Raw genomic sequence first — 19,161 nt, 5'->3', positions numbered from 1 at the left:
TTTATTCAAAAGAGCCAAAATTCGGAAACAATCAGTAGGAAAATAGATAGCAATTATGGTATATTCATATGTGGTATATGGATAAAATGGAATACAACTTAGCAACAAGGAACTACTAATACGCTACGAAAATGGATGAATCCCAAAAATGTGTTGAGCAAAAGTAAACAGATACAAAAGTATACATAATATAAAGTTCATATACTGCATATATATATAAAGCTCAAGATCAGGCAAAACTAATCTGTGGGTGGCAGTGGGGAAAGGGCTTAAAGGAACTTTCTGGGATGATGGAAATGTCTATTTGTCTTGTGGGGTGGTACACAGGTGTATACATTGTCAGTAATCAAACTGAAAGCTTAAGATCTGTGTACTTTATTAAATGTAAATTATGCCTTAAAAACGTTCATTGCAGAAAACTGTGTTGATTTAAAATTATGAACTAAGTCAAAGGATGATTCACATTCTGTGACTTTGATTCTGCACATTTGTTAATCAGAAGCATCAAGATTCTTAGCCTGGGCTTCCCTGGTGGCGCAGTGGCTGGGAGTCCGCCTGCCGATGCAGGGGACACGGGTTCGTGCCCCGGTCCGGGAAGATCCCACGTGCCGCAAAGCGGCTGGGCCCGTGAGCCTTGGCCGCTGAGCCTGCGCGTCCGGAGCCTGTGCTCCGCAACGGGAGAGGCCACAACAGTGAGAGGCCCGCGTACCGCAAAAAAAAAAAAAAAGATTCTTAGCCTTCTCTCTACGGCTTTTGACTAACAGTTACTTCTAAAAAGGAATTGACACTTGATTTTTCTCCAATAGAAGTAAAAATTGAGAAAATCTCCCCCCCGCAAAAAAAGGGGCGAACAAAAAAATGAGGAGAGAGAGAAGGGGGTGGAGAAATGGAAAATAGCAGAGAAAAGATAATTTAGGGAACAAGTAAAGGAGATTAAAAAATCTGATTAATAGGAATTCCAGATATAGGAACAGTGAAAGTGAAAGAGAGAAATTATCAAAGGAATAATGCAAGAACATTTCCCAGAAGGGAAGGAAATGAGTTTCCATATTTAAAAACGCCCATGACATGCCCAGCAGCATGAATGTAGGGGCAGGAAAGGGTGGGTGCACATTACTGAGCAGAATACCAGGGTCAAAGAATATGTAAATAGGCCACATTCGAAGGATAGAGAATCAGAATGGCAAAAGATTTTTAAACAGTGAAAACCAGAATATAACCAGAGCATGACTTTGAAATGAAGTGGAAATTATTTTCAAATTATTCAAGAATTCTATTCAGAGCCCAACGAAGTGAGAGAGTAGAATAAAGAACTCTCAGACATGTAAAGTCTCAAGTTATGTTATCATCCATGCACCTTTTGCAGTAAACAGTGGAAGATGTGCTTCTCCTCAAGAAAGACAATGACACTGGCTCCAGAATAGGGAATCCAAACCAGAAAAGATGGGTAGGGAATTCAGAGAAGTCCCGGCATGGCAGCTGCACTGCACATGGAGACCTGTGAAGCCTCAGTCCAGATTAAAGCAGGAAGGAAGAGCTCCATAAAGTTTTCCAGGAAAAAAGGAGAAGGAAACAGTTTATCTGACAGCTTGACCACGTGAAAAGTATAAACAGAGCATTTATAACTAAGTATAAACAGACTTGCCAGAGGATGTTGAAAGTTAAGCCACAGGTTCAAAAACAAACCCAAAGCAAATGAAAAAGTGAAACACTTCTTAATTCCAAGAAAAACAAAAAGTTGTACCAGAAAGGAAATGTCATCTTAGTTCATTAGGTGGTACAGCAGTGAAAAATTACAATTAAAACAGTACAAATACTGAATATGGATTAACCCCAAATTGTGATTAACACTGGGAGAAAGCAGGAAAAGAGTGAGGAGAATTGCAAGAAAGTAAAATCCTTATATACCATAATAAAAGGTCAACTTTTTATATAAAGTCCAGGTTTATAGTATATCCATAACTAAAGTTTCCCATTTGTCTTTCTCTACAGAGAAAAAAAAGTGGGAAGAAAAAAAAGAGTAAAAGAGATTGAGTTCTTTTAGCCAAAAATTCATTGCATAAGGAGCAAATAAACAAAAAAGTAAGCGACTCTTCTTATGTCCCAAATGTGGGGGAAAGTCTATTTTTATTCTTGCAAAATCAAAGTAATATCCTTCAGAGCATGCACATAAGAAAAAAATTAATTCTCCCAAATACACTATACTCTCATGGAAGGAGGGAAGGAAGGAAGGGTAAGCTGTACTTACAAAACTATTTTTTGCTCACTAACACATTAATATCTTTATTAAGTCAATTTGAAAAAAAGGACACAACAGAAATAATATAAAATAACTTTTATTTACATAATTTACATCTATAGAATATAACTGCTTTCTTTAGAACAAGAAAATTTACAATGACAGATATTGCTTTTTGTCAAAGACTTCTTCAAGCAAGATAGTATACATGGTCACTTCTATTTCAAAAAACATGGTGGTAAACAGTGGATATTCATATTTTTATGTGCCTCAATCATTTACCAACAATTAGGCTTTGAAGCCATCTTGTTGATCACTTGCTAAGACGTAAGTGTTCAGGAGGAAAAGTCAAGAAAAAAATAAAGACCTTTAATCATATCTCTTTTAAGATTTATAAAATACAAATTCTTCACAACATCATCTTTACATGAGTCAGATTAAACACAGGTGTGAACAAGTCTTTCCACCTTGTAAGGTAAATATACTGATTAAGTTTCTTTTTCCAAGAGTAGTTTTAAGGATATAATAGTAGGATAATTTAGTTGTCTGACTTGATTCTCTAACACAATGAATGCCCAAAGACAAAATTATCCTTCATAGAGTAAGAAGTTACATCTTCCATAAAATTAGCTCATTGTAGATGAACAAGAGACAGATGTTAATTAACAAAGTTAAAAAGTAATATTAAACAAGGGATAAAATAATAGTTTAGCTATGACAACCAAACACCCAAACTAACATGAACTAAATGAAAGAAGCCTTTTCAGAATATGAGATTTTTAAAATTTATAAAAACAGGGCATTAAAATAGCTATGTGATTTGCTACTATGATTTCTGTGACATATTAACCCCATGAAATAAATAAATGCATATCTATAGAGAATTTCCTTATAGATCCTCCTTTATGACAAAAAAGTTTAAACTGCAAATTTCACTATAAGGCAATGAATAAGGAATGCTCTAATATCAATTGTTTTCATAAATTAGGATTACTGTTATACTTGCCAAGCCAAATCCAATTTTACTAATGAACTTGAAAACTGGCCACCATTTTTTTCAAATTACAAACAGAATTAGACATTAAAATATCTTCCCAACTGAAATACTGATTTCATAATGCAATCAAGGGTTTAAGTGTTAGGCACAACTCACAACTCCAGTGACAAATATCTCATAGGTAATGACATCGGCACCTTAAGGTAAGAAAACTACTGTCTAATGTATGGGTCAAACTAAAAACCCAACCCATCCATGTCCATCATTTAAGTATTGCCTGTAGCTGTTTTCATACTGAAGTGGCAGAGTTGAGTAGTTACCACAGAGGGCATCTGGCCCACAAACTCGAAAATATTTTCCAGAAAATGTTTCTGACTCCTGATCTAATCAACCCAGAAGGCTTTTCAAATAAAAGAATAAATCTGTTCTTTCAGAAGTTTAATTTGAACCACCAAAGATTGGCTTGGGTGGGTAACAGAATTACCTATGTAAATCACAAAATCTCAAAATTAAAACCAACCCTTAAATTCATATTGATGATAATCACTGACTTAATAAAGTCTTATTATCTTATTTTCTGTTTTTAACATCACAATTATGTTCTGTGCATAAAGGTCTAAGTACTTAGTTCCTCATGGAGAATTTAATGGGGGAAAAAAAAACTACCAAGAAATTGTTTTTTAAAAAAGGAATGTGTATATGTGAGCATATGTGTGTGTAATGGAGATGGAGTTTTGTATGGAAATTTGCCTCATAAATAAATTTAAGGATTTTTTTCCCATACAAATCCTGAGATTATCCAAGAAATAAGAAAAACAAAAAATTCACAGTACAAAGTCAATATACTAAACTATGAGAAAAAAATGTATTCAAAAAGTATATACTATCCAAACAATTTAGTTTTATCACTTTAAATACCTTTAAAATTAAAGAGGGAAAGGAGACAAACATAAATTTGTTAATGCTTTCTTTACCCATAATCTCAGGGGTAAAGATAATTAAAACTGAATATTCTTTTAAATAAAAAATTTAAAAATAAATAAGCTTTTTGATGTTTTATCTTTATAAATAGTAAGTTTAAATACTAGTTCTTCAATTAGGACTAATGTTACATCAACATGAATTAGAAAAATACACATTTTTCAGTCAAATAGCTGATAATAGAAAAGTTTTTAACATTTACCATACTAAAGTGGAGTTTCACAATTTCCTTTCACACACTTAGAGGCAACTGAAAAGGCCTTCACCATCCAAAAAAACAAAAAACAAAACCAACACTAAACAAACAGAAAAAAACCTTCACAAAAGGTTTGCTAAATGTTAACTACCATCCATCTCCAAATACGTCGGCACTGTGATTTATACAGAGACATTTATCCACAACATTCCAAGATGTCCATGTGTATTCAACACAGGAAGAGTCAAAATGTAAACAAGAGCTGTTACTTCTGTCTGAGAAAGCAGTCTTAATTGCTTGGTATTTCCAAAATGCTGAATCAATCAGAAGGAAAGGAACCTCAGCAATGTTTTTCACTGATTATAAAAGCTTCAAATCAAGCCTATTAAATATTCAAAATCAACCTAAAGAAAAATTGCCAGTGAGGCTTTTTGCTAGATACTGCTTTGTTGATATAACTGACTGTGGAAATCCTAGCCTTAGAAAAAATAAAAGAAAAAAAGAGAAGACTTTTATTCTGTTTCATCCACTTCAATAAAGATATCACTAAAGAAATATTCAGAGACTGTCATTGGCTCCTCTTCCGGTAGCCGGTTTTGGACATCTTTACATTCTCCTTTTGGTAAGGGATGATTACAAGAAACCTAAAAAGATAATAAAAATAAGTATGCAGTATAACATTTATATATTGATAGTGGTATTCTAAATCGATATCTGTTTGAAAAGCAATATAGCAATAAATATTAAGAGTTTTAAATATGTTTATACTCACTGACCCAATAATTTCATTTCTATGCTGTTATATTAAGGAAATAATCCTAAACATAGTAAGAGATAACCTTTGTAGCATTCGTTATAATAATAAAATTAAAATCAACCAATATACAACACAAAACATGATTAGGTTGACTGTAGTGTACACATGATTACTTCACCCTAATTTCTGTGAAAAAAAATAAATACTGAAAAACATAACATTATTAAATCGATAATGAAAACATTTTAATGACCAGAATAGAAGGACCCATGAAACAGAACAGTACGTAAGGAAATAACAGAAATTAAAGCAATCCTATCAAAAATTAGCATACTGGGCTTCCTTGGTGGAGCAGTGGTTGAGAGTCCGCCTGCCGATGCAGGGGACGCGGGTTTGTGCCCCGGTCCGGGAGGATCCCACATGCCGCGGAGCGGCTGGGCCCATGAGCCATGGCCGCTGAGCCTGCGCGTCCGGAGCCTGTGCTCCGCAACGGGAGAGGCCACAACAGTGAGAGGCCCGCGTACCGCAAAAAAAAAAAAAAAATTAGCATACTTATAAATCTAGAAAAAATGAAGACAGCATGGTATTGGCAAAGGAACAGACATACATATCAATGAAATAGAAGACTAGAAATATCCCTAACACATATGGATGGAAATTTAGTATCTGATAAAAGTGATATTTCCAAAAAAATTTGAGAAAAGTTGGATGATCCAATAAATAATGTTGGACAACTGTATAACTATCTCACATAAAGGAAAAGTCAGACCTATACTTCACCAATATATAATAAATTCTAGATGAATCAATAAACTTAAATGTAAAAACATTTTTAAAAAATCTACTATAAAATACCATGGGAAAATGTTTTTATAATCCTATAGTTGGGGAGAGAGTGTGTGAAGCAATGACATGAAAGCCAGAAGCCATAAAAGATTGATAAATTCACATACGTAAAAATAAAAAATGTCTGCATGGCACAAACCACCATACACAAAATCAAAAGATAAATGCCATAGAGGGAAAAAAATTTACAAACTGTATCACAGACATATGTGTTCATTAAGTCTATGAAGAATGTCAAAAATGAACACTGATAATACGCTAATGTAAGGAAAAAGGCCCTCTCATATACTGCTGATAAGAACAGAAACTTATATAATCCCTATGCAGGACAATCAGGCAGTGTCTGGCAAAAGAATAATCATTCCTTTAGAACAGCAATTCTATTTCCAGGAATTTAACCTATAAATGTGAAAAATCGTCCATTTATAAGTTAGCTGTTACCACATTATTTGTAGTAAGTAGGAATAACCTAAATGCCTACCAGTGGGAGGCCAGTATCACTCTATGGTACAGCCAAACAATGGAATATTATGTAGTCATTAAAAATAATGAGGGCACTTAGTCCTGAAAATAGGAAAATTTATGTCCATGCAAAAAGCTGTATACAAAAGTTCACAGCTTTATTCATAAAAGCAAGCACTAGATGTCCTTTGGTGGGTAAATGAATAAACAAAACTGGTACATCCATACTATGGAATACTATTCAGAAATAAAAAGAAACAAAGTATTTGATACATAAAATCATCTGGATGACTGTCTAGGGAACTACCGTTGAGTGAAAAGACGCCAATCCCACATATATGATTCCATTCATATAACATTCTTGCAATGACAAATTTAATGGCAACCAGCTTGCCAGAAGATAGAGAGAGAATGGGGAGCGGGAGGGAAGTAGGTGTGTCTATAAAAGGGCAACACAAAGGATGTCTGTGGTGATGGAACTGTTCTGTATGTTGACTGCAGCAATGCAATATAGTGGTTGTGATATTATAGGAGAGTTTTGTAAGATGTTACCACTGAGGAAAACTGGGTAAAGGGTAGATGGGATCTCTCTGTATAGTTGTTTACAACTGCATGTGAATCTACAGTTATCTCAGAATAAGAAGTTAATAATTTAAATTTTTTAAAGAGAGCAAGAGAGAGGAGGAAGCCCTTTATCTACTGTTTTGCAAGGTCTCCAAGACATACTATTAGGTGAAAAAAGCAAAGCAGAGACTGATACACTATTATTTGTGTAAAAAAGAAGAAAAATGTTTATATTTGTGTATATTAAAATGTCTCTGGAAAAGTAAACCAAAATCTGATAATACCATATACCTGTGGAAAGGAGGAACTAGGAAGCTAAGGGACAGATGTGGGAAACTTTTTCCTATAAACTCTCTTTTGTAGGTTATGAATTTTAAGACATGTGGAATATATTGCTTACTCAAAAAACTGAAGAAGCAATTTGAGGATAACATTTAGTTTAAATTCTTCCCTCACACTACATACCAAAGTCAAAAACCATGAACAGAGTTAAAGTTTTAAAATTTTATACCTCTGGAGAAAAACTTTTCATCATAAAAGCAATTTAACAAATTGCAAAGAAACAAGTAATGGATTTGACTAAACATTTAAAAGTTATGTATAACAAAAATTCCCCCAAATTTAAAAAAGTAAATAAACTTGGAAAAAATACTTGCAGTAAAGAGCTAAAAGGTATGTGGCTTCTTTACATACATAAGGATCTCATACAAATTGGTAAGAAAACTACTAAGATCCCCAAACTTATAAATCAGCAGAAGATAGGAACAAAAAAGAAAAAAAGAAAAAAATCAGAAAATCTAGTAAATATATGGGAAAGAACACAACTCACCAATAACTGAAGAAATGCAAATTTTAAAAATGAAATGACATTTCCAGCCCCCCACCACCATTATATTAAATAAGAAAAACAAATGTATTTTAAAGAGTAATATCTCAGACTGGCAAGAATGTGATTAAACCGCACTGTTACACTGCTGGTAATTACAACTATTCTCCAAAGTAATTTGGCAATAATAATAAAGACTCATAAAATCCTGGTCTCAGAATATAGTTGTAGGAAATAATTTAAAATATTTTTAAAACGTTAAAAATGTTCTTTACAAAAGGACTCCTTCCTTTGAGGCTCATGCTATCCAATAGATGGTCACCAGCCTTTTCCTTGTTGAGATCTGAAGTCACCCCAATGTTCTTCCAAAGTCTTTGATACAAGTTCACAAAATTTTCTGCCCCAGTACTTGCTATTACAGCTTCAGAGTGCACAGAAATGAAACATGCAAACGAATTCTAATTTTACTGTTCCTTGAATTTTTGTAGGTGTCATGACATTTGTCCCAAAGGAAATAAAATGCAAGCACTGCTTTGTTTTGCTTCCACAGGTCAGAAGGGTCTCTGCAGTAAAGGAATGGCAATTAAGTGTCCATTTATGGTTAGTTCAATGGCTCTATATTAAACTAGCTGTAACTTTCTAATTCAACACCTTATCTTCTTCCAGTACAGTGGGGTAGGATAGGGAGGAGATGGAGTGGAGTTGCTCTGCAATAATTTCTGATATTCAGATGAAAATAACAATTGCCATGTTTTTCCAAGTTGAGTCTGATATCCAACCCATTCTATACAAATAAACAAAGAAAGAGTAGTTATCACATACCTGAGTTGCTGAACTATCAATATTTTTAGGTTGAGTATTAACAACAACACTTGGAGATGGAAGATCAGAGGACTCTTGAGTTTTTTTCTGGCTTGTATTGAGCGGATTAGATCTTTTCAGATTCTGTCTTGATACAGGTATAAGAGGTTTCAGGCGTTTCTTGCTACGAACCTGAGTAGGTTCATCAGACTCCAAACTATTCTTTGAACATATTAAAGACAAAAATCCCAGGGGTCTTCTGCCAGGTCTAGAAATGCAAATGTAAAGATATTCAGCAATATCCAGGAAGACACATTCTTTTTTTTTAAAAAATATTTATTCACTAAATTTTTCATAGGCAGGATATTGCAGCAAAGAAGCTGAAAGCAGGAATGTGCCAAGTTCTATAGGACATCTATATCTGTATAAACTTTTTTTTTTTTTTTTTTTGGCCATGCCGCCCAGCATGTGGGATCTTAGTTCCCGGACCAGGGATCAAACCCATGCCCCCTGCATTGGAAGCACACAGTCTTTACCACTGGGCCACCAGGGAAGTCCCAGGAAGACACATTCTTAATGCCAACTTCTTTCCATGAATGCTAAAATGGCAGGTATGATACCACAGGAGTGGCACACCTACTAAATACTGATACACTAAGTACTGATATCACTCTGCCATGACGTATATTTGTGACAAAGGTCAAAGCTTACTCTACAGCAGTACTTCTCAAGCCTGAAAGGCATACAAATCACGTGGGGATCTTGTCAAAATGAAGATTCTGACTGAGTTGGTGGGGAAGTGGGGCCTAAGTCCTGTATTTCTACTGAGTTCTCAAATGATGTCCCTGCTGCTGGTGCCAGGACCACACTTTGAGTAGAAGGGCTCTAGAGCAGGGCTCAGCAAGCTATGATCCACAGGCCAAGTGAAGTCCACCACCTGATTCTATAAATAAGTTTACTGGAACACAGCATGCTCATCTGTTTACATATATGGTTACATATTACATATGTGGTATATTATATATACACACACCACATATGTAATATGTAACCATATATGTAAAAAGATGTGATTACATATCTGTTGAGTAGCTGAGTAGTTGCAACAGAGATATATGGCCCACAAAGCCTAAAATATATACTACATGATCTTTTGCCCCCAAAATTTGCTGACCCTTGTTCTAGAATACTGCTTCTCAACTGTTTTAACCCAAACCCCCATGATGCTACCCTCATTCTATTTTCAGCACATCTCTACGCCAGAAAAGATGTAGTTTATATAACAAAAACACAGGTTCGTTAAATATGCCTTTTCAAGTTATACATGTCATTTCCCCCACTTTCCTTTAGTGGAGACTAGTACATGTCCTCCCTCTCCAACTCACCAACTCCACGTTAATGATTTGAATGCTGCCAACAAGCCAATAGTTATCCATAACCCAGAAGACTCACTTCTAGAGTATGAGGAAATAATGTGGGAGAGGCTGGCTTTGGGCTTAAATTCCACACTTAGTGTTATAGGGAGAAAGCCAGGGTTTACCTCTCTGGTATGCCACAAGAGAGAAAAACGCACACAGTATTTGGGACTTCAATAAAACAACCTCCAGAGCTACTTCTGATGTTAGCCCTATGTCTCAGACCATCTACATCTGCACTGGCAGCTACTGTATGGTAGAATAAATAATTATTAAAATAATAACCATGAACAATCTGGAAAAGAAAGTGTGCAATACTAAATTCTAAAGATTTTCTATCTAAAATCAAAGTTTCAGCACTTAAAGTGAAGCTCTAGTCATATGCGATGTCCTCCAAAAGTGTCTGACCTTACTGTATTTCCTTTGGTGACACCCCTTCCCTTTACATTTCTGACAGAGGGGTATGATTACAAAACACCATCCTTAGTACTGGACTTAGTCGTTATACATGTTACACCTATTCCATATAGGTTATATTTATATACTGAGAGAGAAAAATGGAGAGAGAGAAACATTTATTAAAGATTTTCTCATGATACCTGGATAGTGGGGTTTTTGAAGACGATGTGATGCTATCCATTTGTTCAGACTTAGAAGCAGCACAAGTTCTTTTTTCCTTATCAGACACCCCTATCTCATCCTGAGGTAACTGAGATGTATTCTTTTCTTGTGTATCTGTTATTTTATCAAGAGGTTTAGATCTGATACTCTGAAAAGTTGGTTCAAGTTGCTCTTTCTGAGGTTCTGGAATTGTATGTGTGTTTCCTGAGGTAGGGAAGATACCTTGTCCCTTGTAAGACTCTCCTTCAAAAAAGAAAATAAATGGTAAGCACACATATGGAAATTAATACGTCCAATTAAATTGCAATATTTGAAGAAGAAAACCCATGATATTCTATCATGAACCTACCCTAATAAGAGTAAGCTAAATTAAAAATTAGTGGACTATTAGGAATATTATAATGGGTAAAAGCTATGGTAACAGCTTCTACCTTCAGATGTAAAATAGTCGTATCAATATATTTTGACTTAGAAAAGCTTTCTCCATAAATATTTCTTGAACTAGCAAAATTAAAAAGTGATCACTTTCTAATTAAGGGTAAAGCTAAGGTCAGAATGGCTATCATCACAAAATCTACAGTCAATAAATGCTGAAGAGGGTGTGGAGAAAAGGGAACCCTCCTGCACTGTTGGTGGGAATATAAATTGGCACAGCCACTATGGAGAACAGTATGGAGGTTCCTTAAAAAAACTAAAAACAGAGCTACCATATGATCCAGCAATACCACTCCTGGGCACATAACTGCAGAAAACAATAATTCGAAAAGATACATGTACCCCAATGTTCATTGCAGCACTATTTACAGTAGCCATGACACGGAAGCAACCTCAATATCCATCAACGGAGGAATGGATAAAGAAGATGTGGTACACATATACAATGAAATATTACTCAGCCATAAGAAAGAACGAAAAACGCCATTTGCAGCAACATGGATGGACCTAGAGATTGTCATACTGAGTGAAATTAAGTCAGACAGAGAAAGACAAATATCACATGATATCGTTTATATGTGGAATCTAAAAAAATGGTACAAATGAACCTATTTACAAAACAGAAATAGAGTCACAGATATAGAAAACAAACTTATGGTTACCAAGGGGGAAAGGGCGGGGGCTAGGGAGAGGGATAAATTGGGAGATTGGGATTGACATATACACACTACTATATATAAAATAGATAACTAATAAGAACCTACTGCATAGCACAGGGAGCTCTACTCAATACTCTGTAATGACCTATATGGGAATAAAAATCTTAAAGAGTGGAGTTATACATATACATATGTATCAGTTATACATATATATAACTGATTCACTTTGCCATACAGCAGAAACTAACACAACATTGTAAATCAACTACACTCCAATAAAAATTAATTTAAAACAAAAAAGGATAAAGCTAAGGACCTATAAAAACTCCTTAATACCCAGCTTTCTAATTCCTTAAATGTAGTTGTTGAGCTTTTACAGGAAATCTTGGAGCCATATGATTTTCTATTAAATACAGGATGAAAGTAGCTTTTCATGGCCACCAAAGTGCCAAATCTAAGATCTCAGAAGGGAAGAAAAACCTCTAATAATAAAGGCGTGATTCTTAAAGAAAAATGAGCAAGACTCTGCTTCAATCCCAAATTTAAACAAGATATATCAAAAATAATCAGGGGTACTTAGCAAAATGCAACCACATTAAAATTTATTTTACTCACCTGTTTTCTCCAAAACATTTATTACTTCCTTTGAACACACCTGTTTTAAGAAAATTTACAAAAAGAATTAGAAAGCTATTTGTCAAATAAAATTAATTTTATTTCCTTCTTTCTTTCTTAATCTTATTTCCTTCTTTCTTTTTTAAGTAAAGAAAACCTGTATTTCCCAGAAAGCTAGGGTCAGACATGTTTTATGGGAATTCTACAAAACATTTATGAAAAAGACACTGCAACTATTATTTAAATTATTCCACAGCATAGCAGAAGAGGGAAAGCTTCCAAATGCCTTTTATAAATCAAGCATCATATTGATACCAACTAACCAGTCTCAAATCAGTGCAAAAATATCAAATGAAATATGACAAGCATAATTTAGCAGCACATCGAAAGACTAAAACATCAAATAGAGTTTGTTTGAGAATTCCCTGGCGGTCCAGTGGTTAGGACTCCACGCTTTCACTGTTGAGGGCGCGGGTTCAATCCCTGGTCAGGGAACTAAGATCCCACAAGCTTGGAGGCACAGCCAAAAAACAAAAAAAACGTTGTTTCAGGAATACAAAGATGATTTAATATTATAAAACATATTAATAAAAATCAACAGATCTGAGGAGAAAAATAATATCATCTATTTGCAGGAAAAGTGTCCAATAATATCATTCTTAAAAAAAACCTGTAAAATTGGACAGGCATTTTCTTAACACCGTAAAATACAACTATTGCAATCCGAAAGGCAGCATCCCACTTCACAAACACTGGAAGTATTCCCATTAAAGTCAGGAATAAGAAAATGTTGTCCACTATCAGGACTATTTTCTGATTTTTTAAAGTTATATTATCCAATATAATTAGAAAAGAAAGAAATTAAAGGTGTAAAAAGTAGAAGAGAATAATTAAAATTATATTTGCAGATGATATAACTGTTTACTAAGAAAACTCAAGAGAACCAACTGAAAAATTACTACACACAATGAGGGTAATTCAGTAAAGCTCTCTAGATTAAAAAGAACTCAATGATAATAGCAACAAAAAAGATAAAATTCTTAGATATAATCCAATAAGAAATGTACCAGATTTATATGAAGAAAAACTTAAAATACCCCTGAGAGACAGACACAAAAGAAGTCTTAAACAATTGGAAAGACACACTGTGTTTCTAGACAGGAAGATTCAACATCACATTTATGATGTCAATTTTCTCTATGTTCATCTGTCAACTTAGTATGATCCTAACACAAGTACCAATAGGGTTTTTTTCTTAAGCTCTGAATAAGCTAATTCTGAAATTAATATAAACTTTAAAACATATAAGCAGACTTCCCTGGTGGCACAGTGGTTAAGAATCCGCCTGCCAATGCAGGGGACACAGGTTCTAGCCCTGGTCCAGGAAGATCCCACATGCTGCTGAGTAACTAAGCCCATGTGCCACAACTACTGAGCCTGCGCTCTAGAGCCTGCAAGCCACAGTTACTGAAGCCTGCGCGCCTAGAGCCCGTGCTCCGCAACAAGAGAAGCCACTGCAATGAGAAGCCCGCGCACCACAATGAAGAGTAGCCCCCGCTCGATGCAACTAGAGAAAGTCCGCGCGCAACGAAGACCCAACACAGCCAAGAAAAAAGAAAAAACGTAAGCGACTAGGAAAAACTTGGAAAAAGAAGAAAATTGTATTGGGGGTTGGGGAGAGGGACAGACTATCCCTTTTTTTTTTTTTAAATTAATTTACTTCTGGATGTGTTGGGTCTTCGTTGCTGCGCACGGGCTTTCTCTATTTGTGGAGAGTGGGGGCTACTCTTCTTGCGGAGCACGGGCTCTAGGCACGAGGGCTTCAGTAGTTGTGGCTTGCGGGCTCTAGAACACAGGCTCAGTAGTTGTGGTGCACAGGCTCAGTTGCTCCGCGGCATGTGGGATCTTCCTGGACCAGGGCTCGAACCCGTGTCCCCTGCATTGGCAGGTGGATTCTTAACCACTGCGCCACCAGGGAAACCCCCAGACTATCCCTTTTTAAGACAGTAAAGCACTTAAAAGCTACAATAATTAAAACAGTGTGATACTGGCCCCAGAACAAATAGGTAAATCAATGAAGAAGAAAGGAAAGTTCAGGAATATGCCCAAATATGTATGGGAATTTAATATCTGACAAAAGTGGAATTTCATTTTATTTTTTTAAAAATACACCTTTATTTTATTTTTTGGCCACACCGTGCAGCATGCAGGATCTTAGTTCCCTGACCAGGGATTGAACCCTTGCCCCCTGTGGTGGAAGCTCTGAGCCTTAACCACTGGACCGCCAGGGAAGTCCCCAAAAGTAGAATTTTAAATCAGCGGACAAAAGATGAATTATTCAATAAATGGTGCTGGGACAAACGAATAGGCATCTGGTGAAAATTAAGTTGGTTCCACTGTTCTTAAAACCAAAATAAATTCTATACAAATCAATAATATTAATTAAAAGAATTTATATTAAATTCAAGGTAAACCTTCAATGTATAACACACTCCATAAGCTATACAGAAAAAGACTAATAGGGACTTCCCTGGTGGCGCAGTGGTTAAGAATCCGCCTGCCAATGCAGGGGACACGGGTTTGAGCCCTGGTCCAGGAAGATCCCACATGCCGCGGAGCAACTAAGCCCGTGCGCCACAACTACTGAGCCCACGTGCCACAACTGCTGAAGCCCGTGTGCCTAGAGCCCGTGCTCCGCAGCAGGAGAGGCCACCGCAATGAGAGGCCCGTGCACCACAAGGAGGAGTAGCCCCCGCTCACTGCAACTAGAAAAAGCCCGCGCGCAGCAATGAAGACCCAACGCAGCCAAAAATAAATTAATTTAAAAAAACAAGGCTAATAAAAAAAAATTTTTTTTTTTGGCCATGCTGCACGGCTTGCGAGATCTTAGTTCCCCACCAGGGATCGAACCCAGGTCCCAGCAGTGAGAGCACCCGAGTCCTAACCACTGGAATGCCAGGGAATTCCCGAAAAGACTGATATATCTGATTACAGAAAAATAAAAAGTATCTGCATGTCTATCTGAGTACAGTGTATATACATTCTAGAATTTAAAATTATAACTTTGGCTATTTATAAGCAATTTTTTATCGTTAAAATGCTGAAAACAGTTTAGAAAATAAAAGCCACAAACAGGCCGAAGAGGCACTATACATACTTTTCTTATATATTCAGTCACACCAATGTATATCTATCATTTTTTAAATGGCCTATTTTAAACTGGTGACCTAGTTTTGCATATAGTGATGTACTCTGATCTTTTTTCCATGTCATTAAATATACTTTTAAAATAAAATGAAACAGTGTCTGCATGGAATGCTGACAAAATGTTGAAACAGGATGACTGATACATAGGGATACATTATACTTGCCAGTCTACCTTTTTAAATGTTTGAAAACTTTCACATTAAAAAGTTTAGCAAAAAAAAAAAAAAAAAAAAAGTTTAGCAAAAGAAGTCTGTATGAGAAAATCACAAAGAGTAGAATTAAAAGACAACAATATGAGAAAAAAAAATTTGCAACTCATATCACAGACATACAAAACAGAGAGTTCCTCCAAATCTACAAAACAAAGATCAACAAACCCAACTGAAAAATGGGTAAAGAGTATAGAGTCACGTCAAAGGAAAGGAAATACAACTGGTTCTTAAGCATATGAAAAGATGTTCAACCTTACTCATAAGAGAAATTAAAAAGTATTCCAGGATACCACTTTTTAACCGATCAGATATGGCAGAATACACCGCCTCTGTTGTCTACTATCATCTAAGGACTATTGGTCTTCAACTGTCCCTTAGAGAATAGAGATTCTAATTTTTCCATAGTGTTGTTCTATAGTGTAGTAACTTATGATGATTACCAGAAACAAAAACAAGAGGGTGCTTAAGAAACTTACAACACAGTGGCTGGTAACAATCTGCACTGTATTGTCAGGTGTCCCTGAGGTAGTGATGACTGAGCTAAAGAAGTCTGTGTTTTGCAAGGGAATGTTTCATAAATGAAGAAACAGCAAAAGAAAAGCCTGGGACATGAGGAGTACGGTGCATTTGAGAAACTGAAAGATGGTCAATATGGCTAGCGAGGCAGAGACCAGCACAAGATGAGATTAGACACAGAAAACAGCCAAACAAAAACAGTGGCTTAGAGGTTCTGGTTTTATTCCTAAGAGCAACGGGAAACTTTAAGCATTATGATAATGGTAGTGATGATATCACTATTACCATTTTACACAGCAGGGAACTCATTCAGAGAAGTGAAGAATCTTGCCTAAGATCCCACAGCTGTTAAGTGGTACAGCCAAAATCCACATCTGTATGATGCTTTCAGCTTAATTTTTAGCCAATGACACTGAGCTGGGAATGGGTTTTCTGATTAATATCCATCAATTTTCACCTAGAACTGGTTGAAAGTAAAAATCCAAAACTGGTTTTATCTGGATTATTTATGGTAAAAAGTATTAGAGCTATCTTTTTTTTTTTGCGGTACGCGGGCCTCTCACTGTTGTGGCCTCTCCTGTTGCGGAGCACAGGCTCCAGACGCGCAGGCTCAGCGGCCATGGCTCACAGGCCCAGCCGCTCCGCGGCGTGTGGGATCTTCCCGGACCAGGGCACGAACCCGTGTACCCTGCATCGGCAGACGGACTCTCAACCACTACGCCACCAGGGAAGCCCCTAGAGCTATCTTTATATAAAGAGTCTAAAGGAAAAAGAAAAATAGATCCGTTAAAATATGGCCGTCTTACTTGCTTAATGATTCCATCTTACCTCAGAGGTATATTTTTGACAATCATCTCTTAAAGTGAGTGAACTTTTTTTGGCAGGAGGAACATGGTCACTTTCGTCAAGCCTACAGTGAAATCTCTTCCTAGATACAAGATCCAAATTAGCAGGAGGCTTTTCGGAATCATCTCTTCCAGAATTAGGTAAACACATGTCATCCTGACCAGCTGAAGTTACTGGAAAACTGATACTGCATAGAAAATACACACACATTAAATTAGTTATTTTATGAGGTTAAAGCCTGAGCTATTCCAATGAAAACTGCCAAAAAACTTCAAAGTAACTAATATATACATGGCCATGGCCACAAAAATGTTAGTTTTGAGCTCCATTCATACTTAAAAACTCACAACTTAAGTTCCATAATATTGAATTAAATCTGAGGCATAAAAATAATGTTTTCTTTGTCAGTAAAGTTAAATTTTAGTCTAAAATGTCTCTTCCTAATATAAAAGGCTTCAATTTCTAATGTTACTTGATAGACAATAAAGCATCTTAACCAATGACTATTAAAATACAACTTAAGAATTCTACAGCAAAGAATTAAATATCAAAAATATTTTAAAATATATCCTTTGTACTATTTTTGCAACTTTCTGTGAATGTATATTTATTTCAAAATTTAAAAAATATATAAATGTATACAAAGTAACCTTTAACAGATGCTATTTTATGATTCAGATTGCTAAATTTTTTTAGCTTTCAAAATACTTAAAATGCCAACAAAGTTTCATACAAAAGTATTATATTATACATTTAAATGGCATCTTTATCAGATATAAAATCAGTAATTTCTTCTCTAATTTACCACATAATTACTAAATAAGATCTCCATGACAATTACAAATAATGTTGGTGAATGGCTTGTTCATTCAATACTATTCAATTCATAAAGCACCCCTACCCTGTAGCAAAAACAGTTTAGTTGATTCATTACCTCATGTCCCCCCTTTCTTCTGTATTCACTGATTTGACCAATATGGGGGCTGGCAGTAAAGGGTTTGGCATTAACTGCATAGTGGTATCAGCAAATTCTTCTACTGCATTGGTTGGGATTTCCACCAGAGTTAAAATGAATGCTTGTTCATCCTCACCTTCTTGATGTACATTAGCAACTAGATTCATTATCAAAGTTTAAAAGTTAGTAATGAAAAGCTGAACCATGAAATGACAGAAAATCATTAATTTATTTCACTTCTAAAAAGTCTCATGACAACTTATCCCGAAGAATAAAAAACTAAATTATACCCCTCAAGAAACAAATAAATAAAAATTTCGTAAAGGATAAAGATGATTCACTATGGAGAAGATTTATAATTCCTTTTTTTTTAAGATTTATAATTCTGAATAACAAAACTTATATACAAAATACTTCAAGTTTTTTTGTTTTTTTTAATTTAAGGCCAACATAGACCAACAAAAACTGCTTTGTTTTTCCATAGTCAAATGGGCAATAAAAAACATACTATTAGGTTCTAAGACTCTACTGAAGCAGATTATCATACCTGTTAGGTCTTGAGGATTGTTTATATTCTCTTGTTGGACTTCTGGAATACTACACTGCCATAAAAAATTAAAATGAAAGAGTGAGGTTGACCAAATCTCAGTTTTAAAAAGTTTTCCTGACAATGTGATACTGTGAACAGTTATTGTTTCAAAAGTCAACAACTTATCTAACCTATATACAGAATTTTTCAAGTGTTTTGAAACTTTTAGTTGTACCAATAAAATTTTGATTCCTTTAAATAAACACATATATATACACAAGGGAATTATGACTAAATTGTTAAATACGTGTAGGCTATGAAATGATTTTTGAAGTAACAGAAAAGGGAGATCCAAACACTTCAACCTTCTCTCTATCCCCATCACAGCAGCCACTGTACCATTAGTAGGTGACATGTGTATGGAAGCAAACTGGTCTCCTTGCCCCCAGCATGGCTCCCTCCAATCTGTTTTCCACAAAACT

General features: G+C 35.5%; 1 protein-coding gene across 7 annotated transcripts in view; it reads right to left on the bottom strand.

Moving 5' to 3' along the window:
* Positions 1–2,320: 2,320 nt before the first annotated feature.
* Positions 2,321–19,161, bottom strand: part of BDP1 (BDP1 general transcription factor IIIB subunit) — an 87,813-nt gene continuing 70,972 nt past the window's right edge. For 4 of the 7 annotated variants that reach the window (XM_022595615.3, XM_022595623.3, XM_089908956.1 and 1 more), the window contains 7 exons: positions 18,698–18,752; positions 18,130–18,307; positions 17,178–17,382; positions 12,415–12,454; positions 10,684–10,948; positions 8,691–8,937; positions 2,321–5,057 (listed from right to left, as the gene is read on the bottom strand). In XM_022595615.3, the coding sequence (XP_022451323.2) occupies positions 4,926–5,057; positions 8,691–8,937; positions 10,684–10,948; positions 12,415–12,454; positions 17,178–17,382; positions 18,130–18,307; positions 18,698–18,752 (1,122 nt within the window). In that variant the 3' untranslated portion in view covers positions 2,321–4,925. The other 3 variants (XM_022595632.3, XM_022595640.3, XM_089908958.1) reach the window with 3 other exon arrangements.

The sequence above is a fragment of the Delphinapterus leucas genome, chromosome 3 (genome assembly GCF_059928025.1).
Source record: "Delphinapterus leucas isolate spDelLeu-1000000601 "Yukka" chromosome 3, BTC_Dleu_Yukka2, whole genome shotgun sequence".
Taxonomy (NCBI): Eukaryota; Metazoa; Chordata; class Mammalia; order Artiodactyla; family Monodontidae; genus Delphinapterus; species Delphinapterus leucas.
Note: the sequence above shows the minus strand (reverse complement) of the source record. Positions and strands in the feature narration are given on the sequence as shown.